At 29.6% G+C, this 11,647-nt stretch overlaps 1 protein-coding gene across 2 annotated transcripts; it reads left to right on the top strand.

Annotated features, from left to right (window-relative positions):
- Positions 1-662: 662 nt before the first annotated feature.
- Positions 663-5,614, top strand: LOC143604179 (magnesium transporter MRS2-3-like). 2 transcript variants are annotated; one of them, XM_077080740.1, is made up of 7 exons: positions 663-748; positions 779-1,148; positions 2,593-2,832; positions 2,923-3,051; positions 3,122-3,288; positions 4,817-5,042; positions 5,119-5,614. In XM_077080740.1, exons 1-7 carry the CDS (start codon positions 717-719, stop codon positions 5,419-5,421), a joined length of 1,467 nt encoding a protein of 488 aa, XP_076936855.1. In that variant the 5' UTR covers positions 663-716; the 3' UTR covers positions 5,422-5,614. The 2 variants fall into 2 exon arrangements, with proteins under 2 accessions (XP_076936855.1, XP_076936854.1); XM_077080739.1 differs by having other exon boundaries at positions 717-1,148.
- Positions 5,615-11,647: the final 6,033 nt, after the last annotated feature.

Genomic DNA, 11,647 nt, shown 5'->3' with positions numbered 1-11,647 from the left:
CGTCATCACCCGGTACCGTAGAAAATAAATGATAGGACAAGAATCAAACATGGGTTACATGTTGTGTTGCAAAAATCACAACTAGGCGCCGATTAATCCCCAATAATCGTTAGTTCCCACTTCACTGATTAATTTTGGGCTAAGCGACCAATTAATCGATCAATGGTCAAATCTGGACAAAATCAGGATTCATCGGACATAATCGGTTATTTCTGATGAGGTTTTGGCCAAAATCGACAGTTTTTGGCCAAATTTTGACCAAAATCAGCGTTTATCAGTAAGATTCCAACAAAAATCAGCGGTTTCCAGTGAGATTCCAAACAATCTCCGTCTAAAACGTGTTTGTGTGTGTATAAAACTAAATAAATATAAAAATATGTCCGTGTATATGTAAAATTTAAAATTATACATTAAAGTTCGATCTAATTAATGATTAGTCTCTATCTCATCACCCGACTAACGACTTGCAATTTTTACAACACATGTTACATGTAACATCTCCTATTCTTTTACCATTGTAAAACACCATTATTATTATTTTAACCTTATCTACATATATCATTATTATTATTATTATTATTATTTTAACCTTATCTACATATATCATTATTATTATTATTATTATTATTATTATTATTATTATTATTATTATTATCCCCCCAATCAATAATAATCAATCACCATGATTCGGTCACACCCCTAGTCCAAACCCAGTCATGCGACTCACTCCACCTCCATCCGCCGTGGCCTTCGCCACCACACCGGAACCCGACACCACCCTCTTCGACACCATCCCAACCGCCGTCGCACAACTCACCGGACCCGGCCTCCGTAAAAAGGCCACCGGGGTCCGGCCATGGCTCCTGCTCGACTCCACCGGCCACGCCCAGATCATCGAGGCCGGTAAACACGCCATCATGCGCCGTACGGGTCTACCTGCCCGTGATCTCCGGATCCTTGACCCGATTCTGTCGTACCCGTCTACTGTTCTGGGTAGAGAACGGGCTATTGTTATTAATCTTGAACATATTAAGGCTATCATTACGGGTCAAGAGGTTCTGTTGCTGAATTCGAAAGACCCGTCTGTTGCTCCCTTTGTTGATGAGCTTCAACGAAGGATTTTGCGTCATCATCAAGCTACTTCTCAGGTTGTTGTTGTTGTTGTTATTATTATTATTATTATTATTATGTTGTTGTTGTTGTTGTTGTTTGCAAGCAATTTAAATTAGAATTTTGTAGGGGTGTGTATGGTAACGGTTCGGTTAATAACCAAAATCAAAATTGGGCTATATTTTTGCTTAGAAATACATGGCATGAATGCATGATTGCATGAAATAAAGATATAAATACATTAAATGACAGTATAAATATATGAAATGAAGGTATAAGTACATGAAATGGAGGTATAAAAGCTAGAAAATATAAAAATATGAATGGTTCGGTTCGATTAATTTTGGTTCATTTTTAGGTTTCGTCGGTTTCGGTTAACGGTTCGGTTATTGTTCACCCCTGGAATTTTGAAATCATAGGTATTAAGAATTGCATAATTTGTTAGACTAAATGATGCCCTATTTTGAACTTAAATCTTTGTGAATATTTAGTTTTGGGTTTATTATTATTATGTTGTTTGCAAGCAATTTAACTTAGAATTTTGTAGGGGTGTGTACGGTTCGGTTCGGTTAATAACCAAAAGCAAACTTGGGTCAAATTTTTGCTTAGAAAGACAGGAATGAATGCATAAATACATTAAATGGATGTATAAATATATGAAATGAAGGTATAAGAACATGAAATGGTGGTATAAGTACATGAGATGGAGGTATAAAAGCTAGAAAATATGAATGGTTCGGTTCGATTAATTTCAGTTAATTCGGTCCGGTTATTGTTCACCCCTAGAATTTGAAATCATAGGAATTAAGAATTGCAGAATTGAATACTTTGTTGTCTAAATGATGACCATATTTTGAACTTCAATCTTTGTGAATATTAAAACACGTGATTCAACGCTTTATTGAATAGAAGTACTAGAGGGGTGTCGGATGCTGCAGGGAACACAACACATTAACACAAACACTTGTAAAGTATCATGTCGGTTTGAAAGTATATGAAAAGTTTATAAAACAAAAATGATTTTGCGATTTTAGTTAAAAAGCAAGTTTATTGTTTACAAAATTAAAATTCTAATGGAATTTCGTTATTAATTTAAGAATTACAAACTTAAGGTTGTAGTCTTAACTAATATATGGTATTTATAGTTATTCAGTTACCTTCTATTATGTTTAACTACACAATTGACATGTATGGGTAAAAGAAGATAATTAAGGTAGTTAAATTCATAAAAAGACAATTTTGCCCCCATGAACTCTTAAAACTTAATGTAAAAAGACAATATCACCCTCAAATGTATTATGATACAGTATTGATATATAAGTTAAGTTTATGGTTTACGGTAATTAGTTGATATGATTTGATTAGGTTATCTTTATTGTACTCGTGTGTAATTGATTAGAAATACACTATACCTTACTTGGTTTTCATTAAGTTTATATGGACAGATTATTTGCTAATATTGATGTTCTTGTAACTTATTAGAAGGAAACTGCGGGTGCGGATACTGACTGGACCCATTTGTATGACTTGGGTGAACCGAGGTCAAGAGAAGTTAGCCCTCCAAGAGCACCCGCGAGCATCAGCACCCCCGAGAGTGGTAAGGAGGTTAAAACGGATGGAAAACATTCTTTTGATAAGCGGGATGGACCGAAGCTTCTTCCATTTGAATTTATTGCACTCGAGGCGTGTCTAGAGGCTGCCTGCAGTTCTTTGGATAATGAGGTGAGAGAAGTTTTATTATATCGTCTTATGGGTAGTTTTGTGTTCGTTATAAATAATCTCTATTTTTGTTTGCTTAATATTCTAAACTAGGCGAGGACTTTGGAGCAAGAAGCACATCCGGCTCTTGATAAATTGACGTCAAAGATCAGTACTCTCAATTTGGAACGTGTCCGTCAAATCAAAAGTCGGTTGGTTGCTATTACAGGACGTGTTCAAAAGGTTTGTTGGTTTAGAACAAGTTTTTATTTTGTTTTTGGAACCTGTTTTTGATGGATTCATGTTGATTCAGGTTAGGGACGAATTAGAGCAGTTGCTAGATGATGATGGAGATATGGCTGAAATGTATCTAACTGACAAGCTGGAGCAACAGCTTGACAATTCTTCATCTTCATCCTCGTTTGTCAACGAGGAAGATGACATGAACGAAGAGGTTCTTCAAGCAGAAATTGATGACAGGTTTGGGCTCTGTTCAATACTTTAATTATTTTCTTGTGCAATTACTATAATTATAAGGGAAAATCAAGAAAATAGACATGTTGAGTCATTGGCATCTATTTTTACTAAATTAGTCATTGGTTTTTAACCTTTTAGAAAATAAACATAGGCAAAGCAACGTATAATAATGCCACATAACCGGATCCGGCTAAGAAGACTGGAATTTAGTTTGGCACAATAATCCTTGAATAGTACATTGGGTCTACAAAACAAACCAGTCAAATCGATAAACGTGTAAAGCACACACTGAATCTTAGCCGCCTCAGGAAAGCGCCAACTAAATCTTAGCCGTCAGCCGACGCTTTTCAGAGCTGGCTAAAATTCAGTTGGTGCTTTACACGTGTGTTGCTATTATTATTGATTTATTTTGTGTACCCCATTGTGCTTTTCAAAGATTTTTGTGTTGGATAAATCCCAGTCTTTCCGGCTTCGCTTATGCGGCATGTTATCATTGGTTGCTTTCATAGTAATTAAAGGCGCTGCGCCCCTGCGCCTAGGCGACTTTTCTGGGCGAGGCGACTTCAGACCAACTACGTTGACTCAGGTTGATAAATCAGGAATAAAAGCAGCAAGTATATATTATTTTTATTTTTTTTATTTAGTTTGATTTTCTGTGATAAATATTATAACAACTTACCAAATATTTTTGGGATAAACAAAATTAACAGGTAAACTCTATCTTTATAATTTCTTTGAACTCATTAAACCTTTAAATCACAGCCGACCAAAAGAGTACGAAAACACAGGTTAGCATTTTTTTTGTTTTTGTTTTTTTGTTTTAGATTATATGGTATTTCGCCGGAAAGGAAAAATGATTAAAATCGGGAAATGGGGCTTTGTTTTAGATTATAAGGTTGTTAATATTCTGTTTTGTTAAAATTTTTGTTTTACGTTATGAGCTTCTTATATTCAGTTTTGTTTTAATTTTTGTTTTAGATTATTAGATTATTAATATTCAGTTTTGTTTTAATTTTTTGTTTTAGATTATTAGATTATTAATATTCAGTTTTGTTTTACGTTTTGTTTTAGATTATTAGATTATTCAAATTCAGTTTTTGTTTTAGATTATGACCTTATTAATATTCTTTTTTTTTTCCGATTATGAGGTTATGTGTAAAATATTAAATTTCAGTTTTGTTATAATTTTTGTATTCCATTATGAGGTTTGTAAAATTCAGTTTTGTTTTGATTAAAGTATTGTTTGCCATTATAAATTTTGTTTGTGAATTTTTTGATTTAAGTGCGCTTTTTTTGTCTTTGGCCACGTCTTTTTTGCGCCTAGCGCCTACCGCCTAGGACAAGCATGTTCGCCGTGTGTGCGCCCGTCGCATTTAATAACTATGGTTGCTTTTGATATGTTTATCTTTTAAAAGGTTAAAAGTCAAATGTTTATTTTGGTAAAAGTTGGGTCAACATGTCTATCTTCGTGATTTACCATAATTTAATCGCTAGCAAATTATTGTCGTAGTTAATATACTTAACTTCACAGTGATGGTTTAGTGGATGGAAATGTGAATACAAACTTAAACGAACGTGAAATAGATAGTCAATCCGAACGTCTTTTCCGAGCTAACACGCTCGGGAGAGAGAGCCGTGGGACCCGCACGAGTACGACACGGAGTGGTAATAGCAAGCACCTCGATATTGAAGAACTCGAAATGCTCTTGGAGGCTTACTTTGTTCAGATTGATGGTACTCTGAACAAACTATCCACAGTACGTGCGCAGCGTTTAGATATTAGTATTTTATTTTATGATTAGTGAACTAAACTGCGTGTACGCACGTCTGCAGCTAAGGGAGTACGTGGATGACACGGAAGATTACATCAACATAATGTTGGATGACAAACAGAATCATCTGCTGCAAATGGGTGTAATGTTGACTACTGCGACTCTAGTGGTGAGTGCTTTCGTGGTGGTTGCTGGAGTGTTCGGTATGAACATTACTATTGAGCTGTTTAATGATGAGACCGATGAACTTAAGGAAGTTGGTATGCGTAAGTTTTTATGGACTGTCGGTGGCGGTACTACTGGCAGTATTTTCCTATATATTATCGCGATTGTTTGGTGCAAAAGCAAACGGCTTCTGGAGTAACAGACATGAATATTGTTATACACGCTTGTTTTGAAGTTGGCGTCTTTCGATGTTAATAGAATGAAAACTTGTTTTACTCATTAAAACACACCAGATGTGCTTTATATTGTTTTAATAAATAAAGTTATTGAAATAAAAGTTAAGTGCCTATATATCATAATTATGTGTATCAAAAAACATTTGGCTAAATTTTGGGGCATTTTTATCATTGGTGTTCTATCAAGTGTGTTCATTTATATTTGTATAGAAAATGCTGATTTGATAATTCTATTTTAATAGTTGGCTGATTTTTGTGACATAACTAATTTTTTTTTTCTATATTTGAACCCGAATGTGCTGAGAGGTTCAACCGAGTTGAATAGTTAACCATGTAGTTTTATATAAATACAATTTCACTTAAAAATAACCCAAGAGTACATTAATAAACATCACACTCGAACCAAATATTACATATGAACAATGGTCGAGTCAAATAGAAACTTTGTACTTTGTATGCGAAAGTAGTAACTTACAAAAGATGTAAATAAACCAACATTAGATTTGCATGATACAAAATTGGTTGATTAATGAATCGTTGTTTATCGTGTTTACTCGTTTCAATTTTATTCGCTATGTTAAAAGTCATTTTAAAAAAAAAAAATACAAAAACGGTCGTAAAAAATATCAAAAATCTTTTGGATTTAAAACCGATTTACCGGTTTAAACCGGTATTTTAAAAAAATCGGCGGTACAATGTTCTAGCAAACCGTCCAAAAATGTCGGGCTCTAAATATCGATTGCCTTACAAAAATCTGACATAACCGGTTCAACCGGCCGGTACGTACTAGTTTTTAAAACATTAATCAAAACTCTAATAAAATCATCAGTTTCATTTTCTTATGATCTTTATTTATGTTCTTATTAAAACTTGGCCACCTCATGTTTATAGTTGAAGACATAAGTTTCTTTGTTGTTTTTTTTTTCCGATGTGTCTGTAATCTTGATTTTTTAAATTGGGTGATGGGTAGACAAGTCATTGGTTTTCGTGTATATGGATATAAATTGTTCATTGGTTTCAAACTTTTGATCCCAGTTAATTTTAGAGTTTATTAATTTCTTTGAAAGGATTGAGTCTTTATTGATTATAGGTAACAAAATGTATTAGCATAGTATATAACTAGGGTATATACCCGCGTGACACGCGGGTTGAATAAATTGTCACTAAACATAATCAACTTAAACATCAATTATTATTTAACTATTAAAACTTAATAAATTTACATTGTCACTAAACACATCACCATACCAACCAAAAAGTAATAGATTTACATTGTCTTAATATTAAAACTTTCAAATTACAGGAAGTTAATTTGAACAAAACAAACATAATAAATTTAAACGACAAATTCAAGCAACACAATACTTCTTCAAACTTTCGGACCAAAACGTTAACCATTTACATTGTCTAGATCTTAAAAGTTAAAAGTTACAATAAGTTAATGCACATCGAACAACCAAAAAACATCAACAAAAGACATAAACATGTACTTTCATATTAAACCACCATCAACTTCTTTAAACATTCTACCAAAACAAACTCATTTTACTTCACCACCTGAAAATATAATAAAACATTAGCATCAATATTAAATATATTTAATAATGAGTAACATTTGAACATTAATAAAGTTGTTTTTATTAAAACAAAATAACATACAACAACAAACAAAGTAAAACGGCAACATAAAACATCTTTCTAACTTAAACCATTAAGCAAAAAAGATATATCAATAAAAATCTTTTTTGGCCGTAACTTTATATAAAACAAATTTGATACTCATTTAAAACAACCCGTTTTGAAATATTTTTAAAATAGTTACAAAATATAAAAAAATTGGAATTAGTCAACTTCAAAAAATTATGAATTTTTTTTGAGTTTTGACCAATCTTGCAACAAACTTTTAAATCAATTACATTAATATTTTGTTAAACTTGCAAAACATAAAAACGATTTACAAGACATTGATATTTTGTTAAACTTGCAAAACATAAAAACGATTTACAATAAATGAATTTTCAAATAACTTTGGAAAGATTAAAAAAATTTATGTTGACTTTGAAAATATTTAAAGGTGGAAAAATATGATACAAAAATATATATATACCATATATACATGTATTTTAATAAAAAAAATATATTAAAAACGTGGAAATTAATTGCTATATTTAAATGAGAATATTATTAAAGACATTACTAACGAACGTATATGAATATCCCGTACAAACAGAAAATGTGATAAACACGTATTTAAGATATTGACATTTTATGTTGAGTATATATTAGGAAAATGAATTAAATTAGAATTTATTAAATGGTCGGTCAACAATATTAAAGAAAGTTATTAACTTTAAAAATTTTAGAAAACACCGACCCACATTATAGTCAATTCAAAAAATAAATAAATAAATTATACTCAACTAATTTATTTGAATTTCGAATTATTAATTTGAATACTCATAAAAAGTAATAATTATAAATAATGACTTTAAACTTTATTATATGATTTGATTAAATTAGAATATAATAAATTGTTATTTAAGTTGTAAATCTGTTTACCAAAATTATTAAACGAAATTTGTTATAGTCAAAGATCCTAAATACAAAAAATATTACAAAAATCATGGCATAATGTAATCTTGAAATTATTACTTTTTTAGTCGATCCACAATTAATATTATTTTATTACAATCAAAGAAATATGCATTCAATTTTGTTAAAAACCCATTATCATTAATTGTGATATTTATGTATAATTATAAATTGGTCAAACATATAAGATAGGAAAATTGTGGAGATTGAAAACTAATAAACAATAAATATTAACAATGAAAACAAAAATTTTCCATAACCAACTGTAATATATTTTTTTACAATTCAAATTCAAATAATATTTCGAATTTTTATACTGCATTAATTGTTACAGTTTTCATAACCAAATTATGACACCCATTAGCATTGATTGTGACATTTATGCCTCATATACATTGGTCAAACAAAAAAGATGGAAATGTGTAAATGTTAAAAAATATAATGTATCTTACAATATAATAAAATAATAATGTTTTAAGTCAAATATATTGAAATATTAAAATGGTAAGGAGTAAATGTTATTATTTCTGTCAAAATAAGATGTAACAACTAATTAGAAAAGGTAATAAATTAATAATAACAAAATTACTAAAATAATAATAATTATTATAAATTATAGAGATTATCATTAATAAATAGATAAATATAAGATACAAAAATATTTTTTTTAATACATCGGTTGTTATTAAAATATATTAAATGGACAAAACCAACAACTATATATGATTGATTATATAAAAATCAACTAAATTACATGAATTGTGAAAAAAATACATAAATACATGAATAATAACAAAAATATACATCAATATTAAACAAAAAAATAAGAAATCTTATCAACAAATCTTCAACCCATGAAATTAGCTATATCAAGTTGAGAACATAACCTGAAATGAGAAAATTAAATATTAATATTCGTTTTACAAATAATAAATTTTAATTGTTATGAAATATTTACCTAGTAATTCATAAAATTCAAATTTAATTTAAATTTGGAAATTTATAAATTTTAAATTATATCGTTTATAAATAATAAATTTTAATGATGGTAATTTTAGACATTATGAATGTGTGTTTAATCAGCCATTTAAAAAGTTCAACTTAAAGTTAAATTGAACTTTAATGTTTGACCAGACAATTTAAAAATGTTTGACTAACTTAAACGTTTGACCAGCAATTAAATAAAACAATCAACTTTAATTTAGATTTGGAAATTTAAATTTTTAATCAAATCGTTTAACTTACCAACTTAAACGTTTGACCAGCAATTAAATAAAAAAAGCAACCTTAATTTAAATTTGGAAATTTAAACTTTTTAAATCAAATCGTTTGAAAATTTAAACTTTTTAAATCAAATCGTTTAACTTACCAACTTAAACGTTTGACCAGCAATTAAATAAAAAAATCAACTTTAATTTAAATTTGGAAATTTAAACTTTTTAAATCAAACGTTTGGAAATTTAAAATTTTTAAATCAAATCGTTTAACTTACCAACTTAAACGTTTGACCAACAATTAAATAAAAAAATCAACTTTAATTTTAATTTGGAAATTTAAACTTTTTAAATCAAATCGTTTTAGAAAATAATAAATTGTAATGATGGTAAGTTTAGAAGTTTTGGAATATTGACTTACCATTTACAAATTTCAAATTTAACTTAAATTTGGAATTTAAAATTCGAAATTGTAATCGTTTTAGAAATAAAAAAAGTAATCGCGGTAATGCTACATGTTATGGAATGTTAAACCACTGATTTACAATTTATTGTTGGCCTTACCGGAAAAAGAATAATGATAATGTCCATGGATGAAACTTTTTATTTAGAACCTAGAAGAACAACATGTAAAAGAAAAATACAGGAAAAATATAAAACTTCAAATAAATATAAAACAACAATTGTTATAGGTATAACACATGAACCGAAAAACTTACCAGAAAAACGTAAAAACGTAGAAATATCAGGTTAATCACCGTTTTTGATTTAGAACCTAAACTGATTTAAAAAAAATCAGTTAACAATGAAAATAAAGATAAAAATGTTAGATCTACAATAACCGGAAGTAAATATGATGTTGTCAGAAAAAGATATAACATTGCCGGAAAATCATATAACATTGTTGGGCATTAAAGTATAATATATAACCTTACCAGAAAACGATTAATCTCGATTTACATTACCTGAATATAGAAGATGGTGGATGGTGGAGTTAGAGAGAAAGAGATTAAATACAAACAAAAACGGAAAACAAAAATCTTACCGGAAAACCGTAATAACTTCAAAATATCAATTCAATCTTGGATTTTGATAGACAACCTAAAGAGATTATTACAAAATCATATAACAATTAAAATAAATATAAAACCATATCGGAAAACCTTACTGGAAAAAGATATTACCTTGCCGGAAAATCAAATAACATTGTTGGCCATTACCGGAAAACGATTAATCTCGATCTACATTACCGTAATATAAAAGATGGTGGAGTTAGTAATTAAGCCGAGAGAGAGAGAGAGAGAGAGAGAAATTAAAATGATTAAAATGATGGTGGAAAATTATAATGTTTAAATAGTGTGTGAGATGACACATAACATCATATTAGAGAGTCTTAGAATGGAAATGAGATGACATGGATGCCTATATGGACTCCCTAGTAGAAGGACATGTGGCAAAATTGTATTGATTTAATAGATTAGTAAGACTATAATTCATTATTCAGTATGAATGTGAATTTGAAAATAGTTAAATTAACCTTAATAATTTCCTATGCAACTTAAAGACACAAGATGTAAATGTTAAAAAAAATACGAGTGAATGATGTATGTGGTGTTACCGTAAGTCTCAGAACTCAAAAACATGAGTAGCTATGAGGATGCGCATAGGTTTCAATGATTTTTGTTACACTATTCTCCATCAAAATGGTAAGTCATAAGCCGATAAGCGAGGAAAATGGGGTTCTAGTTTAGTTTGGTTTGAATTATATTGTTAGTTTATCAACTAGCGTTTTAATAGGGTTTTAACTATATGTTGAAAATAAGATACCTTAATTTGGGTGAACAAGATATTGAAAATGTGATTTTTGTAGCATGTGAATAAAAATCATGTCCTTTATTTCATCTCACTGAAAAAGAATTCAACAAGATATATTGGTTGTAATGACCGTACCTTTAGGACTATATGTCTATATGGTCAGGACAAAATATACACACCTAGTGGTGTTTCATTTTAATGTGACACAATGGTTCAATATTTATGTAGCATATACACGTGGGCTTCTCCCATTGGTTATCTTTATTGTGTTATATCCACATCGCTCTTTGTATCTTTCATTTGTACCTGGTTTCTGTCTTTACTTAAAAAAATCATGTGCATTTCCGTTATATTTGCTATATTAATTTCACAAATGGACGTCATAAAAAGTTGTTGTATATGTCACTTAGTCGTCATTTTGTTAATTAATAGATTTATGATTCTCTTAGGTTGTGTTTGTTTTTGTTTATAAGATCTGTAAGGAGCCTATGTTTGTGGGCGCGCAGACATAAACTTTTAAAAACTGTTTGTTTTAAAAAAAAAATCTGAAAATTGTTTTTATGGTATT

Source organism: Bidens hawaiensis, unplaced genomic scaffold (assembly GCF_021521415.1).
Source record: "Bidens hawaiensis isolate Kalapana, Puna unplaced genomic scaffold, B.hawaiensis_p1.1 tig00064124_1, whole genome shotgun sequence".
Taxonomy (NCBI): Eukaryota; Viridiplantae; Streptophyta; class Magnoliopsida; order Asterales; family Asteraceae; genus Bidens; species Bidens hawaiensis.
The sequence above is the reverse complement of the archived record's forward strand: the minus strand, read 5'-3'. Positions and strand labels throughout refer to the sequence as shown.